The 24,400-nt window shown below is 44.8% G+C and overlaps 2 protein-coding genes across 4 annotated transcripts; both read right to left on the bottom strand.

The window, feature by feature from the left end:
• Positions 1 to 6,101: 6,101 nt before the first annotated feature.
• cylda (cylindromatosis (turban tumor syndrome), a) lies at positions 6,102 to 18,342 on the bottom strand. Of its 3 annotated transcripts, none has more exons than XM_037247719.1 (17): positions 17,958 to 18,342; positions 16,878 to 17,413; positions 15,526 to 15,837; positions 14,462 to 14,567; positions 13,856 to 13,954; positions 13,455 to 13,571; positions 11,800 to 12,188; positions 11,420 to 11,585; positions 11,120 to 11,261; positions 10,669 to 10,791; positions 10,500 to 10,591; positions 10,370 to 10,436; positions 10,047 to 10,179; positions 9,528 to 9,636; positions 9,240 to 9,358; positions 8,377 to 8,593; positions 6,102 to 7,658 (listed from the first exon to the last, which is right to left on the bottom strand). In XM_037247719.1, exons 2-17 carry the CDS (start codon positions 17,367 to 17,369, stop codon positions 7,474 to 7,476), a joined length of 2,868 nt encoding a protein of 955 aa, XP_037103614.1. In that variant the 5' UTR covers positions 17,370 to 17,413; positions 17,958 to 18,342; the 3' UTR covers positions 6,102 to 7,473. The 3 variants fall into 3 exon arrangements, with proteins under 3 accessions (XP_037103614.1, XP_037103615.1, XP_037103616.1); XM_037247720.1 differs by having other exon boundaries at positions 16,878 to 17,378; positions 17,958 to 18,329; XM_037247721.1 differs by lacking the exon at positions 13,455 to 13,571.
• Positions 18,343 to 18,737: 395 nt separating this feature from the next.
• On the bottom strand, positions 18,738 to 23,440 carry nod2 (nucleotide-binding oligomerization domain containing 2). The gene is made up of 10 exons (XM_037248174.1): positions 22,807 to 23,440; positions 22,590 to 22,713; positions 20,666 to 22,409; positions 20,519 to 20,602; positions 20,351 to 20,434; positions 20,186 to 20,269; positions 20,035 to 20,118; positions 19,674 to 19,757; positions 19,515 to 19,598; positions 18,738 to 18,887 (listed from the first exon to the last, which is right to left on the bottom strand). The coding sequence occupies exons 1-10, from the start codon at positions 23,227 to 23,229 to the stop codon at positions 18,815 to 18,817; spliced, it is 2,868 nt and encodes a 955-aa protein (XP_037104069.1). The 5' UTR covers positions 23,230 to 23,440; the 3' UTR covers positions 18,738 to 18,814.
• Positions 23,441 to 24,400: the final 960 nt, after the last annotated feature.

Here is a 24,400-nt window from a genome sequence, read left to right as displayed (position 1 = left end):
GCAGGCGGCCTATAAATATGACAGAGAAGCATGACCTTTTTAATGCGTTGTAGATAATTGGGAAATACACAATACATAAATAGTTTCGATAGCTATGTTGTCACAAAGGATGAATGGGGATTATTTCCCACTATGTTATAGTGGGGGGAAAAAACTTTTGCCTGGAACTATCCCGCAATTGCTGTATAACATTTCACCCCCTACTGGTGGGAGGTGGTACTGTCCAGATGGATAAACAGCCCTTGTGGGCCTAACAAAAGGCACAACGCAGGCATTTCATTGCTCCATTGTGCGATTATGGCCGGCGGCCGCTGTGAATGTATTTATTAGTTTGCAATACATGTCTTTTCCTGTTGTCGCCGGGCTTGCCAGGATAATGTCGCTTTTTGTCGTCCCCCCCCCTTGCCCAGTGTGAACGGCGCCTAGGCTGCCAGCTGTCAGGCCCGATACTGTCTCATTTGGATTCCCAGCCCGCTCGCTGAATGCCTAATTAGATTTGCCGTTTTCAATGGGCTGATTGCTCTACAAAGGCGCCGACAGCATGTCGCGCTCACGTTTCACAACTGTAACAATTAATAACCGCGCTAATTAGCATTGCGCGGCTGCCGCAATTGATTATGATGCCACTCCGTCAACACGTGCGGATTGTTATTAATAAAGTGCTCTTCGCCTGATCCGGAGGCCGGTTATTAATTACGTAAATTAGCAGGGTAGAGACGGTAATCGAGTAAATCGCCAATAATTGATGTAATTTTTAGTGACCGTTCCCAGCGGGACGATGTCAGGCGTCCGTCCCCCGAGCGAAGAAAAATCACCTCATTAGCAAAAGTTTAATCCACATCATAGCCGTTAAACATGGGCCAGCTTTAAGGTCATATTTGAATGTCACAATCATTCGCCATTGATCGGCTGTAAATGGAATCAATGTCATGTTTGGAGAAAACAATAACGGCTAATGGATGGGCCCGAGAACCAACAGCTTTATCGGATAAGAGGCGTAACAGTGTGGACTCTTCCACTTTCATAACTCATTATGTCCATAGTTAGAAATGTCAGGACGTGGCCAGTAAGAAGCGATAAGCAGCAGCGGCAATTAGCAGAGATGGGATCAAGTCACACGTGCAAGGCTCACAAAAAGTTAGCCAGAGTGGGCAATCATTGTCAGATTTTTTTCGGCTTTGGTATCGATGTCTGGTATCAGCAGGCTCCACGAATGCCTATTAGCTAAAATAATGAAGAAACGAGTATAAACATTGTTTCTGCCAATTTTTAGAATCTAAAACATGGCGAGAAATTTAAAAAAAAAAAAACATCTTCCCACCTCCAAGCACCACCACTTTGCACTTTAATACTCAGCACATTTCGCTTTGCAATCTACCTGGCAGCACAGCAACCACTTTCATCATCCGGTGCGTGTGAAATTTCACACTCATTGTTCACAACACGTCGTTTCATATGCAACGCACCCCCGCCCCACCCCAAACTACATCTTCTTCATCCGGCATATGAAATCCTTCCATTGTTGTCCGCTAGCAAACAAAAGGTGCAGCCAATCATCTGCAAGCCATGGCAGATACAATTTTCTCGGAACAATTTGACCGCGTTAAGAGGAAAATTGCTTTCAATATAGGTGTTTTTCTTTTTGAAAGACAACAACAATAAAAAGATAGAAATGTAATACGTCTGTCAGCATTGGGAGAGGAGGAGGAGGGTGTTTTGGGGAGGGGGGGCTAGGTGCTTACTTGTAATATCAGCATCTGTGCCAGACAGTCGCGCCAAATGAATCCCACTTTCAACATAACAGCCAGGCGTCACATGAAAACGACTGCGGCCGACAGCGGTTGTCAACCGCACGCTCGCCGGTGCTGACGGCGAATTGTCATTTATTACATGTCGCGCCTCGCCTCTTGTCAGCTTCTCTTGACTATTGATTTGCAAAGCGCCGCACGGCCGCGGCGAGGAGGTCACGCCGAAGTACCGTCTCATGGAATGGCGCACTCGGGTGATGTTTCGTTACTCGCCAATTGCGTGTGAACGAGAAAGTCAAATAAATGAAAACACTAATGATGCAAACGCGGAAGTAACTCTGGGCCTGATGTACTAACCGTAGTAATTTTGCAACGCTAAAAGTTCCTCCGAGCTTTTCCTCTTTTATTTGTCAAGCCCTCTGTAATAATGAGCGTTTGAAATGTTGCGGCCCTAAGAGCATTCTCTGATTCATTAAGTGGCGACTGGCAATAATGAAGGCGTGGCAAGCGTGGCTCTTTAGTTTGACTGCGTTCTTGCAGATGAAGTACACGTCGCTGACTGGCGTTATTGCGCAGGCAGGCCCGTGCCGCTGCCTGTCAAAGTCACGCGAGGATCACTTTATCATCGTTTGTCTGCGCCGTCTGACACCATCGAGCGGGGGGCAACCCTCGGGGAAAGGCTTTTTTGACTAATGTATCACATCGGCACCGAACGTAAGCCACAGCTGGCCAAAATTAATAACCAAAATACATTTGTTCTTCAATGTGTTTAAATAAAAAAAAAAAAAAAGGACATCACGAAAAGTTTGCAGCTAAACTTCATAAGCTCTAAAATGTATGTTCAATAAATATGACGGATCTTTTAGAGTTGCTTTAATTGATGAAAGTCTGATTACAGTACCAGATAGTTTTGCCAATTACAGCCCCGCCCTCCGGAATTAACTAGATCACAGGTGTCAAACTCAAGGCCCGGGGGCCAGATATGGCCCGCCACATCATTTTATGTGGCCCGCGGAGACAAATTGTGCATCAAGTTCGTGTGTCATTACTAGAATTGCAAATTGTCTTCACTTTTAATAATATCTTTTTCTGTTTTTAAATATTTGACCAGTTTTTACTCGTCTGATTTGAAAACGTGCTATTTATCAGTTTGTTTTGTAGCTTTTACTGTATATAATATGAGGTGCTCATACATTTATTTGGGTTGACAGTCATAATGGCCCTCCGAAAGAAGCTATGACTACAAAGCGGCCCGCGAAAAAAATGAGTTTGACACCCCTGAACTAGAGTCTCAATTAAAAAGAAAACAGGACGCCAAATCGCAAGCTCTTTTTGTGTGACGTTATGATGTTATGACGAGCAAACGATATCGGGCACAGACGGCCGGCGGGCAGGATATCGCCATATTATTCCGAGTCATTACACCAGAGTTGGAATGTCGGTCGGCTTCCTGTGACACTGAATGGTCAGGCCGGTGCGGTGCAGCGGAACCGGCTTAATGAGCTCTGACTTGTATGAACATTAACGCGTAAGCTGAAAATAAGAAACGTCTGCCTGACTCGATGTCAGAGTTTGTTTTAATGAAAGATTATGAGAAGCTTAGGGGCCGTTATCATCTCACATGTGACGCTCTTCAACTGGACTCTTTGTCATGATCTACATATGGACGAGGTTGGTGGTACTCGTTTGGTAATGAAAGAAAAAGCCACATTACTGAAATAATATTTAAATTGTAGATTAACAAGTATAAGGTCACTATCATTTATGAAAATAAGTGGAATTTAAGAACAATAAAATCATACTGGTGAGAAAAGTTTACATTTTAAAAAAAATCCAAAATTTGCAACTTCGTCATTTACCTATTAATAAATATGACTTCTTCCTTATGTCCATTTGGAAGTCTCCATAAGGAATCACAATGTTCTTCTCCTGATGGACAAATTCACCCAAGCTCAATTCTCAACGCTCAATTGATTAATATTTGCTTTCAAAATGACACGGCGTGATGTATGAGGGGCTGGCCAAGTATAAACGGACGCATTCGAGGAGATGAATAGCCTCAGTTGAGGATTGTAAAGTTCAAGCGGCAGATTTGCATATTTATATTACACCTCGCTGATAATAAGCCCAGGCCGGATGAGGTCCGGGACGCAATCATCAATTTGTCATTGTACGATTGTAACATGACAAGAGTAGTTCTTATTAGCTCGCCGCTACCACTGATATGTTCAATTACTTGCCACAATGGTTGCGTTGGAATCGTATTAAAGTGACTTTATATATTAAAAAAAAAAAACAATTTAGATGATGACAGTGACACCGAACCTGTCAACGGATGATTCATTCCAGACGCCGTACAAAAAAGAATATAATGTCTGAAACGACTCGATAAATTGAGTTCAGTTTTTGTCAAGTGGCAAGATGATATAAAAGTTTCTAGCATTTGTGCATGTTGCGTGTCACATAGCGAAGCGTCGGAGGCGGGAGTCAATAAAGGGCAAACAGGTGGATGAAACAAGCGCACCTTGCCACCCTCCCACTCCAAAATAGTCTTAACACCACAGGTACTGGGCTCCAGCCCCCGGGGGTCATACTTAGAGCTGTGATGGGCCATAAAAAGCACTTTGCACCTTAAGTGAAAGATACAACTTTCAAATATTTGCTGCGCGGATACAATTTATGCACATCTGGCTTGCGAGGAGCGACAACATCTGCTGGATGGTACTTTCGAAAGCTGCTTAATTTAGTCACAGGCCTTAAAAGTTGGGAATAACGTGACAAATATGTTGTAGGAAATGTGTGAATTTTACTCAAAGTTGTCAATTTTCATTTATAAAAAGAAATATGATGTTAATGTGGTTACCTGTGTCTCGCTAGTTTTGCATAAACGTTCAAAGCTTCGTATTTAGGGCCCACTTGTGAAAGTTTAACCTTGCCAAAAAGTGAACCAGAGGGGAAAATACTGTCTCGTTTCTTGCCAAATAGTGAGGGCGCAGCTCTACTTGCTTTATCATACCCAAGCAAGTCCCTTCTTGATCTTTAAATGATTTTCAAACTTTTCAAGATTGTTTACCAAACTTCTAATCACAAAATCTACAGACCTGTCATGACATTCAAGTCATTAAAAGCAAGAATCCTGTTGATTCCGATTCTCTCTAAGGAGGTTCCACCGCAGTCTTCTGTCAAGAAGGAGGTGTGTTAAGGTGTTTGACGGACAATGGTTGTACAGGCTGTTTATCATAAATACAGCCTTAGCCCAGAGAGGTCCATCTGCTTTGATTTTATTTAGTGAATCCCCCCAGGGACCCCCGAGCTGGAGCGAGAATAACAATACTCGGGCCCATCTGTTCGGGCAGAAGCGGCCCGGCTAAATTACGGCACGCTACGAGCGGCGGGCATATGCCGTGGCATAAAGCTACAAGAGGGCATTGTGTGCCAGCTGTTGTGTTGACAAATACTTATCTGGCACTTCTGAAGTCAGCGCTAAGCTAAGCTGCTAGGTGTGGCGCGGGGGTGGTGCCAATGCTGTTTTCTGCATGCATAATAACATGCTAATTTAACGGAGGGGATCACTTTGTTAGAGATTATCTGGGGATTTGGGTCACTAGATCCACAGTATTATGCGTGATCAAAGCAAGGCTATTGTAAAAATAGGGCGCTGTTGTTGATTAGGTTCATTACACTGACCTTTGAAGGAGAAAAAGAAAAAAACTATCGAGACAAACTGAACACAACATAGTGGTCAACTCAATTACAAGCTGATTGACTTAAAAAAACGTCTACTTATCGTTTCCCATGGGAATGACAACAAAAAAACGACAAGGTACACGGTGGACTTTTTTTTTTTTCCTCGGGCAACGTGAGAACCAGAACTAGGAAATGGAAGAAGACCGTACGACTTAATCTTTTGTCATCCTCCTGTAAGAATAACAATCTGCGCTTTATTATCGTTGTTTGTTTACAAGACTGAGGATGATCCCCGCTAAACGGGCTTTTCACCCCGCTCATCCGATTACCAATGATCTTGACAAACACACTTGCTGTTGTTTGTGGCCCAACATACACTATGTTCTCCTCAGCAATTGAAATTCTCACATTAGTTTTCAGAACCTAGACCCAAAACCACCAATTATGCACAAACTGTATTTACAATAAAGTGATAAACTCACCTCTCGTGTTCACCTGGCCTAGTCAAAATCCACTTGCCGCCGCAACCTGTCATCCAATACAAGAACCGTGTCAAAAACTCAATGAAAGCAAACGAAAGGAGTAAGACAAAAACTCACCTAACTGCAAAATATTCTCTGAGCAGTTGTTGAAGTCTGCCACGACAACACGCCGTCGCCATGTTGCTCCCTTCCAAAACGGCATTTATTGAATGAAACATGTACAGCAATGTGACTGACATCAAACTCCACCTGTTACATTTGTGTACACTAGAGAGACTGGACAGAGGGAAATCAATACAAAAAAAAAAAAAGTCATTCAGTTCTCAAGACGTCTCCTGAAGGGAATCAGTGGTGGAACTCAGCAGTGCAGAAAGAGTCCCTGGAAAAGTGCAAACTACCAGAAAAGGCGCCTCGTCTTGAAACGGTTCTGACACACACGTTTCTCTGCTTCCACTTCAAAAGCACCTCATCGAGTTTTTTTTTTCCCCACTTAATTCATTTACAATATCTTCAAGGTTACCAGCCTTGTGTGTTGGTGTGTGTGTGTGTGTGTGTGTCAGTAGTTGAAAACCTGACAGCATCATCAATATCATCATCAACCCTGTTTTTATTTCCTTAAAAAGGGACAAACATGATTAGTTTCAAATAAATAATATCAATATTTGATCACATCTCCTTTTTTTTTTTTGTGTGTATTAATCTGCTGCATGTCACATCTTAGAGAAAGGCGGTGAGTCGTGGGCCCGGACTCTCAAAAAGGCTTCGTAAACATAAAAGATGTGCAGGGCAAATACTGTACATGTTAGAAGTGGACGTTCCGCCAGTAGCGGGAACACACCAAAAAAAAAAAAAAAACTGCATCCCTTGACCAATAAATTAGCTCTCCCCCATTACTTCCACCTTAAGAGGACTCGGCGCCAAAGTGCAGTTTTTCCCAGGGTGGAGGGAGTGGAACTTGACGGGGGGGGGGGGCTGTGTAAATGTGCAGTCAAAGGGTTATAACAGCTACATTGTTTTCTGCAACACACAATCTGTGACCGAGGGTAAGACCGAACAGGGTCACAAGAGCACGAGTCGTGTAGTGCGGACCGTGTCCCCCGCTTCTCTAACAAGGTGTTAGGAAGCGCTCCCGTCCTTCCCGGTTATTAAGACTAGCGGGACTCCTCTTCTTAAGGGTCCTCCCACTTGCCCCCCCACTCCCTCACCTCTCGGCTTCCTCCGTCTTTTAGATCCTTCTTGAGCTTTGCAAAGGCTCGGCTGAGAGATAAGGAGAAGCTACGTAGGACGACATGAAGAACACAATACTTCACCGAAAGCACAGTGCAAATAAAGCCCGCATCACCCCCCCCCCAACCCTCCCCCTGCAGAACCTGACAAGAGTGGAGAGGGTTAACTCCAAACTAGGCAAGCCTTCCTTCGGTTTAGTTCTTTTTTTTCTTTTCATTGTGGGTCTTTCTGGGAAGTCCACAGCGATGAGGGAGGGAGGTGCGCCGCGTAGTGGCCGCGGGGCTAGAGGATGACGACGAAGAGGATGGAGGGTGTCGGCGCGTCAGGGGCTACTTGTACAGGCTCATGGTGGGGCTCTGGTACATGCACATGTAGGCGTCGCACAGCAGCCGTCGGGCCTGGCCTTGGATGCTCTTGGGGTCGAGCGTGTGCAGCTCCTCGGGCGTCATCTTCAGGTAGGCCTCCACCTCGGGGCACGGCGACACCTGCGGAATGTTGAAGCCATTCTGGCCTCCTGCCCAAGCACAAGCGGCAACACATTGAAGAACAACACAGTGTTAAACCTTCATCTCATTTCCTTCTTGGCACAGTTGTGATGGTGTGTCCCAAAAGCTGGGTCAACGACAACAGGCAGCCACGTTGCTCTTTGAACCAAATGTGACATGGAACAAAAAGATACTTCTAATTGCTTGTAAAAAATATATACATATATAAATACATGTCTTTTTTTAGATTCATCTAATTTATTCTCTTTCGGCTGTGATGTGATGACAACTGTTTGTTTGTCATTTTATTTCATTGCATGATTCTATTTTTTTTTCATATACGCTTTTACTTATTAAATTTATTTTATTCAAGTGATTTTAATTAACAATAGTTACTTATAAAAAAAGAATATAAAAGACAGAGAGAAATATGCTAGAGAAATATTTAACTAATTTGTTTGTTACTAATACTAAAAAAACACTAAAATGTGATGACAATAGCAATAATAATAGTAATAATAATAATTATTATTATAAATTTCATATTAATTCATAGTCATATACAACTTTTTGTCTGAGTCAAGAGTTTTAAAAAACATGTTTTGGTATTTTTATAGATATATTTTATATATGTTTTACAGTAACACAATTACTGTCATACTGCATTTTACCAACAGTAAAAAAAAAAAGCAAAATTTCACTCCAGCGTAGCAAAAAAGGTTGAAAGGCATCAGAAGCGCAGCTTACCGTCTCGGTCAGCCATGCTGTCGAAAAAGAGCCAGGCGGAGGAGTCACTGCCATACTTGACGAAGGCCACGTAGTGACTGGTCTCAATGCACAGCACGGCAAACAGCTCCATCGTCTGGCGTGGGAACGCGCCCTGGCGCCCGCCGCCTTCTTGCAGCTCCTTGGGGACGCACAGCTTGCCGTGCCGGTGACTTTTTCTTCTCGGGTGAAGATGAACCTGAAATGTAAAACTTCTCATTGACAAATTTTCTTTTCAGATATTTTCAGACAATATTTTGGATATGCTCCAGCAGACCCGCCACTGACCATCCACCCCTCCTTCCAAACAAATTGGATGGATGGTCAGTATTTAAAGATAATTGAGGGCCTGTATTTCACAAAATCAAACACACTTTTAAGCATCTGCGTGATTGTAACGCATTAACACCTCATAAAATAAAATAATTTAACCGATACTAATATGCTGTTCAAGTGGGAAGAACGTTTTGATCCGCGACATCGACACTGCTCTCATTTCTTTGTATTTGGCGCCATCGCGTGGCCAAGCCATCTGTGCTTGCACCTATTTAAGCCCTACACGTCAGTCTATTTGCATGTACATTTCAAGTGTCATATATCCAATGTAGATTGGTTTACACACTGACAGAACATGCAGAAAAGCTCACACACGGCAAACCAATAAAAAAAAAAGAAGAAAAGAAAAAATTAGTTTTGTTTTTTTCTATTTACATTGCCATGACACATATTCCAATTGTGTCCCTTGAGAGCAAAGAAATGGCAATTGGGTCACTTCAGGCATGCAGTGTCGAACCAACCTAAGAAGAGCGAGCGGCCTTGTGAGTACTGCAACGCATATTATTTACCTGCGTATTGCACTTTTCACAGAATTGCTTAATCTTGCCCGCCGTGATGTCGCCGTCATCATAGCAGTCTCGGCACTCAAAGAGGGCCAGGCCTCCGCAGATGCGACATTCCCTGGGAGCTGGAAGGTAAGAAAGAAAAAAAGAAAAGAGTCTTTGGCATATGTGTGCGCCTGTGTGCGTAGACTTTGTTTCGCTTGGGCCATGGCGACAACTCAGTGGAGTTTTATTACAAAGTAAAAAGACAGACAAGCAAGACCGCATGCATAAAAGCAGTCAGCTCCGACTCACTGTCTTCCAGAAGATCTGTGATGTCTAACTCTAGTGAGGGGAAAATCTTGTTGAACATTTTGAAGTCCTTGCCAAAGCGCGGCATCTGGATGATAAGGCAAGAGGGAGCCTGAGGGGCGAGAAAAACAGAGGCGAGGGAAATCTTATTATCGTCCGGCACAAAAGCAACACCGACCAAAGTAGAGGGGGTGTTTACAATTAAAACACGCAGGACCCAGCCATCTCGCACGCTCCGTTTCTTGTTCAGACTGGCTATCTGATCACTAAGGGGAGGCTGCTTTACATCTAGGATGTGTTGTGTAGGATTGCGGCCCGTTTAAGATCCGCCGGTGGGAAAACAGGACAGACGGTTTATCAGTCTGGAAACGTTTCCTACTCGCTAGTCCGCACTGTTGCCTTGATGACTGATGGTTCCACGAGAAGTCGAAGACGATCACACTGTCTCTCAAGTTGATACACAAGTCCAAAGATAGTTGCGTGACATTGAGGCAACAATGCCAAAACCTTTGGAAAACTCACCTCGGCAAACTTGAGGTCGCTGTTGATGAACGACCACTCCAGTAGCTGCTGGATGGTTGGGACACCAACCTTGTCTTTTTTGTCCATGAAGATCTGGTAAAAGTAACAGTCTTGCACCTTCTGTCCCGCTGACCTGCACAATTAAGTTTATTTTTTTCCTTTATACTGTGTTCAAAACTACTGAATCTTGTTTCCAATGTCTATTTAAATCACTGATATCTCAGATAAACCTAATAACAGAACTTATGCTGAGATGACTTCTCCTATGATCTTGCATTTCCTCTTTGGGCCACTAGGTGAAGCTCAAGCTCAGCAACATTTACCTTAGTTTGAGCAAAGGGTCCACCCGCAATATGTGATGGAATAGTATATTGAGGAACTCCTCTGGATCTGCAGCACAAGATGTGACTCAATTAGTAAGAGGACAATCAGAAGGACAACACAAGATCTTGCCTTTTTCTTCAGAGGTGAAGCCAGACGCAGCTTCTACTTTCTCCAGGATCCTCCTGAGTTTCATCACTTTGGTGGCACACACATACCCGTGTCTGAGTGAAAACCAGAAGCATTGTGGGAGGTGACTTTATAATAGGCACGAAAAGAAACTTTTATTGACCGCACTCACATGCGCAGGGGGTTGACTATCTCAGTGCGTAACAGTTCTTGGGTCTCTCTGTAATACTCCACGTCCGTCTTTGAGCGCGGCCTCAGCAGAACTGTGTCCAGTACGGAGCTGAAGGAAAAGAGACTGCACGACAAGGGAAAGTTTGATATCACTGTTTGAACAAGTAGGTGATTATCAATACTGACGCTCATGGAAACATGTGATACCACATTGATTATGACCCAAACAGACATGCATTCTCTTCAGAATCAAATCTTATTTCTGTACAGAAATATTTCCAACCAAAAGGAAGCCCTCTGGCGGGTGGACAAGCCAAAGACAACACCATTCACTTATCAGGCTCTGCCTCAGGGCAGCACGCTTGAACAAAGAAAGTCCGCCATCTTTGATCAATACGGCAGAAATGCAACAAATAAATGGTTAGTTTGAAATACAAAAAAGGAGCGCTGACCAGAAGAGGGTTGAATCCAAGTAGCACGAGTTGTAGTGGCCCTGGATGCCTTTCTTCTTGCCGACCATGATGTCGAGACCATCCGTCTCGCTGCGGGGCGGCGTGTTCTCGTGTACTACCTCGCTTAAATAGCCCCCGAAAGCTGTGTGAAGGGACACAGTTAGTTCGCTCAGAGCTCCCGCATCGTTCTACTGTCCTTTCTCTGCCGGTCCAAAATACAACGGGTGCGTGGCTTTACGACAGAGGTGACGGAAAAAATTACTCTGAAAACGGCGTTGAAGATGACGACGGATGACTCACCGATAGAGTTGCAGCGCTCGATGGGGTTGGAGGAGTGGTGCAGCGACGGGAAGCGGGAGTCGGGCCGGCAGCACTTGAGCTTCACGAAGAGGGCCTTCTTAGGCGGGCAGTTGAAGTAGCGCGTGCCTTTGAAGGTGCCATCGGTGCAACCCGGGCACTCCTCTTCCTGAAATATGCCAAGCCGATAAATATTTGGGGGAAAACCGGTGCGCTTGTGTGACACAGGATTTTCAAAACGTACACAAGACTCGTTCATGGATGAGGTTAAGAAAAATATTTAGACAAAATGTATGGAGTGATTTAATTTTGCACACTCCTTTATCACTAGCACACTATTAGCTTACACTCTGCCCACCCTTGGTGTTGTGGTGTGTTCTCACCAGTTCCAGCCCAGCCAGTGGCTCCAACAAGCCTGGTGGCAGACCCACCCAGCGAATGACACCACACAGAGGGGGATTCTCTTTCACCTCCACCAGGGAGCCCACCTCAAGACCCGGCTGCCCTCTGGTAGGGGTTGCAGGCCGCGGCGACGAGGGGGCGGTGGGCGAAGGTGCCTCGGCGTGCTCCCCCATTACCGACTGGACAGACAGGGAGAGCGGTCCGTGGCTCATGTTGTCGACGGGCCCGCTCTTGCGGTTCAGGCTGAAGGGGAGGGAGTGGAATTTGTTGTCGCTAGCCAACGAGGCGGGCGGCGGCGCCCTAATGGGTGGGGGGGACTGGTTGAAGTCGGGGGGAGTTTCGGTGAGCGACTTTGCTGGGTCCTCCCCAACTGAAGGACAGACAGAAGACAAGACATGTAAAAGGAGGCAAAAAAACATGTCGGACACAATTTACAAATGACAACAAATGGATAAATGGAACATGAGGAAGAGGAAAGTCCATGTCAAGATGGGTTGTCATTATTTTTCACGCCATCTAGAGGATGACTGGAGAACGTCATGCACCCTGGCAGCTGGTTTGTATGACATGCTGAGGACGTCTGCCAGGTTTGAGGTTGCACTCTCAACTCATGGCCTTCCTGTGTGGGGCTTGCATGTTCTCCAGAAGCTTATGTGGCTTTTCTCTTCCTTCCTCCCAAATTACAACATGCAAGATTGGTTAATTGACTTTTGTGTATTTTTTACAGCATTAAGCAGAAATAAATTTGAATGAGAAAAAAAAAAAATCCTCCGTTGTATGCATATAAATAAAGAGCATCTGCAAGATGTCCAGATATGCTAATCAAAACATGCCCGATAAGTCACTAAACTGTGATTCACAATTCAAATCAACACCTCGAGGTCACCACCTGTTTATGAGTCACTGCTGACATTCACATTACAGGTCTGCATTCTAATGTTGGTGTGAATGAATGCAAAAAAATAAAAATAAAAATAAACTACTGCTACATTGAGACAAGGCATTTATGAAAATGAAGAAACAAGTCATCTAATAAACACATGACATCAAGACATAGGGAGTGAAATTCTCTGGCAAGTACAGGTCAGGTAATATATGACAAAAATGATTCTCAACACCAATGGAAATACGTAAAAAAAAAAAGAAACAATGTGCACCTCTGACATCAGACTTTTACAAATGCTTTGGCCACTAATTACTTTCTAATTGATCAAATGCTTCTGTATTTAATTTAGAGCACTAAGCATGAATAAAAGCCTGTACGTCAACACCGATAGCACCGTGCAAGATGAACGTGACGCGAACAATGGTGAATAAGGGGACGGGACTGCTGGAGAATGTCTTGGTGGCAAGCCGCAGCGACTGACTGAGCATGTTGTTGGCTATGTGATGATTTCATGTTACGAGAACAAGCGAGTGCACTTCACGACGCTTTCAAAAATTGGGCAAAATCATTGAAGAGCCCCACGTTTACAATGACATTCATGTCAAATGTTGTGATTGTAACTATTTGTAAAAAAATATATTTACAAATAGTCAATCACGGAGCATTTCGGAAAAAGCCAAAAAGATGCTCGTTCGGAAGCAGGAGCTTGCCAGCAAGACGGTGGGCGTTCAACGAGTGGCCACGTGTTACCTTCGTCAATGTACCATGTGCTTTTGGATTTGGACTGCACTGGGGGGTCAACAGAGCTGCCATTTAAAGTATAGTAAAACTCTGACTTGCTCCTACTGCTGCACTGATGAGCTAATCCTGGAAATAACACCACAACACAGATGCAGAATAAATTGGAAAGTGTACGCGTGGGTGTGTGCATCTCTGTGTGTGTGTGTGTGTGTTGCACATGTGACATTGTGTTTGAGATTCCACAGCATTTTTGATGTAGCTGTATGCCTTGTTAGCATAGCACTGCTTTAAAAAAAGACGATTCTACTGAAAAAGGAAGATTACAGCGCGGAGACAAAGTCCATCTTAGCACTGACAAGGAGCTAAAATGTTCATTTCAGAGGAAAAACATTTTTTTTATTTTGGAGTACCTTTGCTCTTTGGTTTACTTTGGCCAGAAGACGACTTGTCGTTGTTGCCTCTGGAAGCAAAAGTGTGCTTTTGCAGCCTTTGGTCCTGCATGGAATATTCTGTGCGGACCAAAATAAACATTCGACATTAGTCGCCATTTAAAATGCCCTCTGTGTAAATTGAAGTTGTCGTTTTTGAGCAACAATATTCGGTGACGAGACAATTTGGCAAAATTCAGACTCAAAGGATTTCCAAGTTTCTTTATTCTCAAACTTGATGGCTGGGCAGGAAACAAAAAATAAATGGCGCCTTTGCGAACTAGCTTTAACTTCTTGTGACAGGAGATACAAGTAGCACATTTTTTTAAGTCTCTACATGGTTGCAACGCTTCGTTTTTATGGCCTGTTTACTTGTTGACTGAAGGCGGGAGACGTAAAACAGTTGTGGCAGCTTTCTGGTGCGCATAAACACATCAATATGCCAATATGGCGAACAAAGAGCTATTTGGTCTGAGAAAGCAAGCAGGGCACCGAGACAAAAGACTCTCTCTGTTGCCAGCGTGGATAAAAAAGAAGAAAAGCACATGAGGAAAAACACATTTGTCAGAAAAAGGAGGTGCAGCTCACCTGGCATTACGTCACAGATGGGGACAAGTCGCGTGTGCTCCAAACTGGCAAAGTTACACAGCAGCTTCCCGTCAAACATTCCGTCCCACTCGCCGATCGGATTGTCCTGGAAGAGTCGGAGCCATGAGAAGCGCGTAACCCTTCCAGGTCGTGGCACTTTATCTAACACGCTGGCATGGTGATAACCCAGTTGTTCATCATCCCCACATAAGCAGCCCCCCTCTGATTCAGATCCTCCTTAGCGCTGTAATCCCTCTTGCTAGTACAACCGAGCTATTCTTCCCCCTGGCAGTTTGCAATCCGACGCAGCGCAAACGCGAGATGGCGAGAAGGCGAGGCTGGGCAAAAGCAGCGATCCTCCCAATTAGCCGCCTGCTTGCCCCAATGCCACACTATCGGGTCATACCACTCAGAGACCCCCCCCCTCCCCCCGGAGCGTGACTGCCTCCTCGTCTTGGTGTGGGCAGTGGATGCAATGCGTGGCGTGGGCTTGCCGCCGCCGCTAACCATCAGCAGTCAAATGCCGCCGTTACAATCTCTCTCCGACCACAACAGCACTCCCGACCTGACAACGGTCGTCATAGCTACCGGCTACGCTGATCCTTGGCAACAAGAACATATTGCCTAATGAAGAGCGATACAGAAGAAGGGATAACACGATAAAATCATCTAACAATTGCTTATGGGAAAATCTTAAAATTTAAAAATGAATGAAAAACTGCCGGAATTTTTTTTATTTTCTTATGCCATAAACTGATCAAGGGACTTTTTAAGGAGACTGATGAGCCTCGTAATTTGTAAATGAGTTAAGAACAAATGAATAAAATGTGAATGTAAGCAGTTGCTTCGAAAAATACTTAATACAAATTAAGAAGAAGAATGATTTGTTCGTAATTCAACTATAATATAGCTATCAAAATTAATTCTAAGATTCTTTATTATGTATTATAAGATTTTTATTATAGCATTCACAATAAATCACTGACAGTAACTGATTATTTATTTAGATAAAGAAATGAAATCTCTTACGTTACAAATATATTTGAATGAACCAAATGACTTACCATGTCAACACCCACGTAGTAGCCCAGGCTCTCGTTACCCGGCAGCAAGTCACAAAAAATGATGGTGCCTCTCTCAGGTCCCTCACGGGTCTGTACCAGGACTCTGGAGTTGATCTCTAGCGGTGGGTAGTCCTGGTCCTCCTCCACCAGGGTGACATGATCTAACTCCAGATCGCCCATGTCGTCGTCGTCGTCGTCCTCCCATAGCTCCAGCTTGTCCAGGGCCACAAACACGCCGCATTCGTCCTCGCAGCGGAAAAGCTGGCGGCCCTGGAAGGAACCCTCCGTGAATCCCTGGCCTCGGCCCTCCTCCTGAAAAGGTCAAAACCAGAGCTGACAGAAGAAGCTGGGAAATGTAAAACCTTTATATGTGCCTACAAAACTTGACATACAATTATTAGAGGGTAAAATGTATTTCAAATAGCATGTATGCAAATGATTGGTTCTGGTTAACCATCAAGTGTAAAATTAAACAACCAAATCAATACTTGGTGAGCTGCTTATTTCTCATCAACTATACCCAATCACGCAACAACGGTCTACAAATGTGTCACAAAAAATCTGCAAAAAAAAAGTGCACTGATGACATCGCACATTATGATGGCTGAAAATATAAGCCATATTTTTTTCACTTTTGTCAAACTCCAAATTTTCTACTTGCAGAATTCAAGTTCAGTAAGTCCGTCAAGTGTGTCAAGTTGGAACCCAAGAAGATGAAGTAAGGTGTTTATTTACATTGAGCCGCAGCCCGAGCGCCCGAGCGCTGCCGTCAGCCAACTCAGCTGAGCGCCGCAGAATAGAAACATTGTGCTGAAATAAGCAAAGCTTTGTGCGTTGCGTGTGTTGCTTCTGCGGACATGCGGCGCAGTGCAAGCGGCGAGTTGCGTTGGTGTTGTGGAAATGTTCTCACTGCTGTCAGTCAACAAACTACAGCTTTATGTCATTCTCAGTTTGTTTATCGTGTTATAAATTCCACTCCGGGATGTTGTGTTGCCATTTGTCAAATTTTACATCTTGAAAAATAAAGGTGAAATTGAAAAATATTGAACTTTCGTCATTAAACAAATGAACATTTACTTCCACGAGCACATACAAAAATCGTGAAAATTGGCACGAGTATCGATTCCCGGAAGCGATCAAGTGTGAAAAGGTCATTAGAACGGCATCATGGCACCAAATGCTTCAGAGTCGATAGGCATGGATTTTTTTTTTTAAACCTCTGTGTATGTATTTCAAACTGGTCTAAAATTGACGAATTGGAACCAGAGTAGATGTGATCTGTGAGGCTCACAAATGTTTGCAGTATCTAGGCAGAATTGTGGCTACATCTCAGTCAAGAGAAACATTCTTACCAATAACTCCACTCCAAAGAGGATTCCCGAGAGGGCTCTGTCGGGCAGCAACGAGCCCTTGAAGCGCACCACGCCGGGCAGAGGCTCATCCCCGGAACGCAACTGGACACGCACTTTGGAGCCGCAGTCGATGTCACGTACGCGCTCCAGCCGGGACTTATTCCAGAGCAGGGCGTAACGTTCCTCACAGTTGGTAATGGGGAAGAGCAGCTCGGCCAGCTTTTCGTCGATCTCCAGGACGTCGCGCTCTTCCAGGCCCAGCACCACGTTGGTCTGGTCCAGAATGCGCAGGCTCCTCTTGCCCTTGCACGGTGGCAGCGGGCGGCCCAGGTTGTTGCGCTCCTGGCACGCCTGGCCGAGGCTGCCGCGTGGGATCCACAGGGTCTTCTGGGGGGGCTTCTCCACCGTGCACTCCTTCACCACCATGTAGAAACGCCAGTCCTCCCTGAAGCCCCCGCTGGGCTTTTCCTGGCTCCACAGGACTGAGCTCATGGCTTCATCCTAGACAACAAGGGTAGCATCACAGCAACTGGAGTCTGTGAGACAGAAAATAAAGTTTCCTTAAAAAAAAAAAGGGCCTTGACTGCAATGAACGCCATCACGCAGTCAGTAGAAATCACCCTGTGTTATGTTACGTTATTTTGAATAACTAAATGAATGTAATGATGACTTCCCACTTTCATCCAATGCAACATAAACCCTTTAAGCCACCTGCAACTCGCTGCAATTGAGTATATAAAATGGGTTCTGCTTTTCTTTAATTGCTCAGATTTGCTCATTTGAATACACAACAAATACACAAGGCAGGGTGCGACGCATGGACTTCCCCTCAAGCAAATGAAACCCATAGTGAGCACGCCATATCCGGCTGTAGACTTTTTTTTACGATGATTAAACCCCGCAAATGTGCTATAAAAGCTTCACGATATTATCTCATTTCATGTCAAATGACACCAGGTTAGTTAACCGACATGACAGCTTGGCCCCCCAGCTTCGCAAGCTTTAGCCCAGCCAGCCAGCACTCACCTACCGCGGGTCATTCTCACCGAAGCAAACGTCATTGACCACGGCCTGCCTTACCTTTGTTTTGGTGTTAGTCGAGAAGATTGCGGGTGACGTGTCACGTCACCACCACCATTATTCCAATTTGGCGCAAGGTCTCCAAAATTAAACCCAAACGCCCCTGTGGTCACCTCTGCTTACCTAAACGGCAAGCTAATGCTAATATGCTAAGAGCTACCCAACCGGCTATGCGGTGTGTAATCAGGCTACCGTGAGGCAAACTGGCAACCCGACAGCGAGGACGTCGACGGGGGACCGTCGCGATCTAGGAAATAAGAGCAACATTTAGATAAATATATATTACAAAATTCATAGTGTAACGTTGCGGTGTACTTCAGCTATATTATTTACATGACGACCTCACGAAAGCTGGTGTCAATACGTCATCAAAAGGAAGCTCGCTCATTGGCGGAGCATGTCTTACACGTGATCCTGATTGGCTGTTTGTTTCTATACGGGTTTCCCATTGAAAGTGGAACTGCGTAGTTAGGGTGCATCGCAGCTTGACAGTAGTCTGAGCTCGTGGGGTAAAGTTTGCTCCTTTTTTAACAAATTAAAATGCATAAAAATGCATCTGTAAAGCCTAGTCGAGACATTAAGAGACTGCAGCACGGATCAATATGAAGAGAAAATTCAGACCGTCTCCACAGTCAATGATAAAAAATAAAACAAATCTGGCAATATAGTTACTATCAAGAGTGAAAGCAACTCTTGATATTAATGATATGATAAATATGACATGGTGAATGTAAAGACATCACCACTTGTACTTGCAATAGAAAAGCAATACCACAAGTGTTTGTGAACAGTGGGCATGCAAAGTTACCACAGTTGTTGTCATTTTAATAAATATTTATTTTAAAAAAATAAAAGCATCAGAAGATGAGTCTTGATTCACGTCGAGTCATTTCCTCCACCTCCTCAGGGCTTAGGGGATTGTTCCTTAACCTACAAAATGAATGTATCATCAATTGCAAGAAGTTTGCACTGACTGCAAGGATGGGGATGCACAATGTATGCTCAATGGGCAAGGTTAATCTATTTATTATAAAAAGTACATTCAAAAACGAGTCAAACAAACCAAAACAAAGCAGGCTTAATTGTGTCAATAAGCATTTAGTGTAGAAAATTAACTAAACATGAGAATACATTATTTTCTTATTAAATTAAACTAACCGTTTATCATTATTTGTTATCTCACCTACCAGTGAACCCTCTATTTTAAAAACTTTAAAATCTTGAACACCAAAGCTCACCACACCAGATCTAGGCCATTTCAACCATGTTGCTCTTATTTATTTATTTATTTCTTATTTATTCATTGCTCTTATTTATTCATTGTATGTGCCTTCTTGTTTTAACTTTTTGTATTGTTTACTTGAATGTTTTGTTTGTTCGTGGACCAATATAATATAGTATATATATATATATATATATATATATATAATATGTAATATGTCTTGTCACCGTGGGATAGTAGGAAACGCAATTTCGATGTCTTTGTGTGTCTTGACATGTGAAGAAATTGACAATAAAGCAGACTTTGACTTTGATATAAAAGTAGAAAGTGCTCACCATACTGACTTGATACGTGTGTTACACTCCAAGGCTTGAACCAAACACTCCACTCCCTCCCTGGTGATGCAGTTTTCAGTCAACCTTGTACAGAAAAGAGGAAGAAAAAGAGGAATGAGTTGGAGGATTTGAGCACGTGCGCAACGAAACTGAACTGACCATAATTCCTCCAGTGATGTGCCACTCTCGAGCATTGTGGCCAAAGCACGAGCTCCGGCACTGCCCACACCGTTGCCCACCAAGCTGTCATTAAAATACAACAAATAGTTCCAATACATCAGTGATTGTCAACAGGTGGTCCGCGGTCCTCTCGGGGTCCGTGGCGGTGGTCCGTGAAATCAGAAATGGAAAATAACTAACATTTAAAATAAATCAAATGGATTTATTATTTAGACTTGATTTATTTACCAGCTAATTTTGTGAGTCATTTACCAAATTACATTAAATGTTGACAACGTTCCCAAAATAGATGCAAATAAATAAGATGCATTTCAATTTACCTGATAAGCAAAAATATTACCTTAGCCATTCTAGCGTTTTGCTGCCTTCCAGGGCACCGGCAATGGCCTCTGCACCTGAATCGCCGATCTTATTACCCCAAAGCCTGAACAAATTTAATATTACGCAGTTAAGATACGTTTTTTTGCATTTAATTGAACATATCAACATACCCTAAATGCTTCAACGAATGATTGAGCTCCAGCCCTTTAGCTAGTTGTTTGGCTCCTTCCGATGTAATATTGTTGTTGCCCAGCCTGAAACGAAAGACGGTTTTTCTTCTACAACAATAAAGGTCTGCTGGGTTTTCAAACTCCAAGAAGACCAGTTGTTCTAACCTCAATGAAAGAAAATTCTGTTTGGTCTTCAGTAGATGAGAAATGTGTTGCGTACAAGCGTCAGTCAGCCTGTTGTTGAAGAGTCTAAAAAGGGAACACAAGTGGGCAAAGAGAACTACAGGAGCACTTCGACCAAAGACTTCATAATATAATTTCAAGAAGGCTTACGCAATTTTCTGGAAGTTGTCACACTGGATTCCCTTTGCCATCAGTTTTCGAAGCCCCTCGTCGGTGATGTTATTATTTCTGAGACTGTTAAAGGGGTGGAGATACGTTAGCTACGTGATAACAAAAATGAGGTCTTTTTCTACTCACTAGAGGGACTTGCAAATATGCAAACAGGGAAGCAGCTGCTCCACGCCCACATCGCCCACTGAGTTGTTGTCCAGCTCGATTCCCACGGGATTCCTCAGGTGCCGGAGCACGTAGGCCAGAGCGGTGCACTCCACCGGTCCGATGTTGCAGTAGGTCATCTTCAGGTGGTCCACCTCCAGCTTGCTCAAGACCTCCCGGGCCGTATTGCTCTCCCGCATCTCATAGATGCACTTGATGAGCCAGACGAAACCCGGCATGGCGTGCATGCTCTTTTTTTCCCCTTCAACGGGCTGGGGGATGGACTTGAAGTGCTTCTGCATGCCTTTGTGGAGGCAGCGGACCACCTGTCGCGCTTTCCTCTCCACGGTGGATGTCGGGGTGCAGTGCAACCACAGGTGTCTGTGTCTCTGAGATAGGAGACCGGACACAAAAGTGGCCGCGATTTGTAAATTGGGGCTTTCGGACAGTCCCTGTTCAAGGTCCGCAGTCAAGCAGGGGCCAAAGCAGGAGCTATTGAAGCCTGCTGCCTTTAGCTCGAATAGCTTAGCGACAGTGGAGCGGTCCGTATTGTTGGACAAAACGATGTAAAGCGCGGCAAAGAAACACTGCATGGTCACGTGAAGGAATTCGTACCGAAGACTCTGGTGACGTGACATTTCCTTGCTTTGGGTTAGGAACCCCGCACAGATTTCTTTGTCCGTAACACAGCAGGTCTCCAGGTCAGCGCCATCGAAGACGTAACAGGAAGCTTCCACGCCCTGGAAAGCAAGCTGACCCAGATGCAAGATACCGACCAGGTGCTCCTGAATCCAACTGGTGCCCGCGGAAGACTTCGAGGGGCTTTGGTGCTGCAAAAAATGCTGCAGGATCATGAGGTACACGTCCGTTATGGTCTGCGGTGTCCCATCTCCGCAACCTAGCAGCTCCTTGTGACACTGCGAGACAATCCAGCAGAGGACGGGACTGTGGCAGAGTCCCAATAAAGCCGTGTTGGCCTGAATGGACGCCAAGACTTTCGAGGCCACCGACAAGTCGCTGTGTTGTTTCTTGACAAAACAATTGATCCCATCGGGGGAAAAGCCTTTAAGGAAGAGTTCTTTGCGCAGATGCTTCCTCAATGTCGGACCCACAGCTTCCGGACGACTGGTCACCACCTTCCGAACCCCCTTCAGGAGGGACCCCTGGAGTAAGTTGAATAATAGTTCGTGTACGGGGGCGGGCTGCGTCGGGCAACAGATTCTGCGCTCGTCCGAGAAGCTCTGCTTGAGCTCGTCGAGGCCGTCAAACGTGATGACCACGAGGTGCGGGTGGTCCAGGATGAAGCGGAAGATCTCATCCTGGTTGCGGTCGGGCCAGCAGCAGTGGCGGAAGAGCAGTTCTTGGACTGACAGCTCATTGAGTTCCGAATTGAGCTTCCGACAGCTGAAAGGGAACAGGAGGACGAACTCGGGGAGGCTGGCGCCTCGAGCCCAGAGAAGATGCAGCCTTTGGAGTAAGGTGCTCTTACCGCTACCCGCATCTCCGGATACCAGGACCGTGTCCGCCTCCTCATTCGCAGTGCCTGGCGGTCCTACGATATCCTCCAGGTCCAGATGTGCTTGATCCTTGCAGTCGTGCGCCACCTCCAATTGACCTTGGGTGTAGATGTCATCAAGCGACATGTGGTCGGTTCCTCCGTACGTACTGAGGAAGACGGACTGGGCCGACACAGAACTGCGCAACTTTTTCTCATAGATAAGGAGTTCTGTAATGGAGAAGGAACACAAGGCTAAAATGTTCAAATAAAATGGTGGCTGTTTGAACTCTGTGGCAAATACGTAAACAGCCTTGTTGGGGAAGTGCACAGTCACTGTACGCTGACTCAAGTCTGACCAACACATGGGTGATAAAATGCTGATATGTACGGAATTAAATGATAGAAAACCTTTGGGTGTGGTCTTCTCTACTGTCAGGTTGCACCCCTGCTGTTGCTTTTGCTCAACGTAGCGTAGCACCACGTTAGCCGCCGACTCCCCTTTGGAGCTCACATGATCCAGCAAGCGTCTGGCCTGAGTGGGACAGAGGTTTATTTACGCCACGGGAACTTGTATGACAGTTTAAGACGATGTTGATGCATCTAAAAGTATGAGAGATAAAGTTACCTGCTGCGCAGGTGTGTGCAAAGGCAAGCGTACGTCTCCACAGTCCTCGTGGGTGAAGCATCCCGATTCCAGAAGAGCTTCCAGAGCTCCGTCCACGCAGCCTTGGAGCTCTCCCACCAGGCTGGGTCTTTGCGTCAGAAGCGTCCCAGTGACAAGGCCTGGAGATTCGGGCCGGAACTGCCGGACAGCCTCGGTTAAGGCCTGGCACGCTGCCTCCCCCTTGGCGTAGACCAGATCCAGCAGATGCCTGGCGTTGGCATGAAGCGGCCTCCCCTGCACTCGCACGTTGAGGTAATCCTCCCACGAAAACTCCCCGCGGGCCAGGAGGACATCCAGAACCCTCTCGAGGGGCTCGGACGAGCCGCTGGAGCACAGACCGCAGAGGATCTCGCTACGTTGCTTTAGCACCAGATCCTGGGCCATGGTCACCTTCTGGAGGCACACGGCACGGTCCAGTGGATATCAGCAAGGTGTCATGGTGGAAGGTCTGAACTTGATGCACATGACACGGCTTTTTGTCCCCTCCATCCCTCATGCCTGGTTGCAAACATGGGGCGTCTTCTTGTTCTTCTTCATTCCGCAACAAAGTGAAACTTTGGCCAAGTCACGTGACCACAGTAGCTAGAGAGAGAGAGAGAGAGAGAGAGAGAGAGACAGAGAGAGACAGAGAGAGAGAGAGAGAGAGAGAGAGAGAGAGAGAGAGAGCACGTACGCTCAAACTTACACAAGTTGCGACTAAATTCAGTCAGTGTGTGCGGACATGCATGACTGTGTGCACACAATGAGTTGAGGAGTCAACAATTCACTTCCTCTTTCTAAATCCTCTCTGGGCAAACGGTCTTTTGCATTCAGGAAGTGCTTTTACAGCAAATTGGTCAAAGTGATACACATACAAAGATAATATTGATACCATACAAGTTGATAGCAGTGGTACGGTTTATTCAAATATAGGCCAAGAAAGGTTTCAAGTCAAGGCTTCACGGGAATTGTTTAGTGATTTAAACGTTAGATTTTATTAAATTGTTTTCTTTCAAATCCAGAAAATGTTATTATTTTTTTGTATTGTATGTTGCAATACACAAGTTTTTTTTTTTTAAATAAATAATACAAATAATCAGTTGCTAATTTTTTTGCCTCAATAATGAATTATATAAAAAACGAACCTATTGCTCTTTCCGACACTCATCTATGGATTTCGATTATGTCTCGGTGTGCAGAAAATGTTAGATGCAATATGGCTTTCCAGCCACCTGGTGGCGCTGTTGCATTACTGGTCAATAATTGCAGCGACGTCGCTCACTCTTCAGGTCTGTATAGCACCACTACCTACAATATTCGAGCAACATTTAACAATTAAAAATTAAGTCAACCTGTGTCAAACAAATATAAAGAAACACTTCTCACCATTATTTTACACTATTTTGTTATCCTGCATGTCCTGATCAACACTATGCACTTGCTCTATGGTTATCTGCACACTTTTTACTATCATAACCTACGGTTCTATGGTTATCATCACACGTTTTATTAACTGTTGGAATTTCAGGTTTCTGTTAGGTCAGTGGTACCTTTCTGTAGTGACATAAAACAAACT

This window comes from Syngnathus acus, chromosome 3, assembly GCF_901709675.1.
Source record: "Syngnathus acus chromosome 3, fSynAcu1.2, whole genome shotgun sequence".
Taxonomy (NCBI): Eukaryota; Metazoa; Chordata; class Actinopteri; order Syngnathiformes; family Syngnathidae; genus Syngnathus; species Syngnathus acus.
The sequence above is the reverse complement of the archived record's forward strand: the minus strand, read 5'-3'. Positions and strand labels throughout refer to the sequence as shown.

Coding starts and splice junctions, on each gene's coding strand:
- cylda (XM_037247719.1), bottom strand. CDS start 17,369: ATGAGCTCAGTCCTGTGGAGCCAGGAAAAGCCCAGCGGGGGCTTCAGG. Junction 10,792..11,119: donor TTGGATTCAACCCTCTTCTG/GTCAGCGCTCCT, acceptor CTTGTCGTGCAG/TCTCTTTTCCTTCAGCTCCG. Junction 9,359..9,527: donor CACAGATCTTCTGGAAGACA/GTGAGTCGGAGC, acceptor CTTACCTTCCAG/CTCCCAGGGAATGTCGCATC.
- nod2 (XM_037248174.1), bottom strand. CDS start 23,229: ATGGCCCAGGATCTGGTGCTAAAGCAACGTAGCGAGATCCTCTGCGGT. Junction 20,270..20,350: donor CAGAATTTTCTTTCATTGAG/GTTAGAACAACT, acceptor CTTTCGTTTCAG/GCTGGGCAACAACAATATTA. Junction 20,119..20,185: donor CATTCGTTGAAGCATTTAGG/GTATGTTGATAT, acceptor AAATTTGTTCAG/GCTTTGGGGTAATAAGATCG.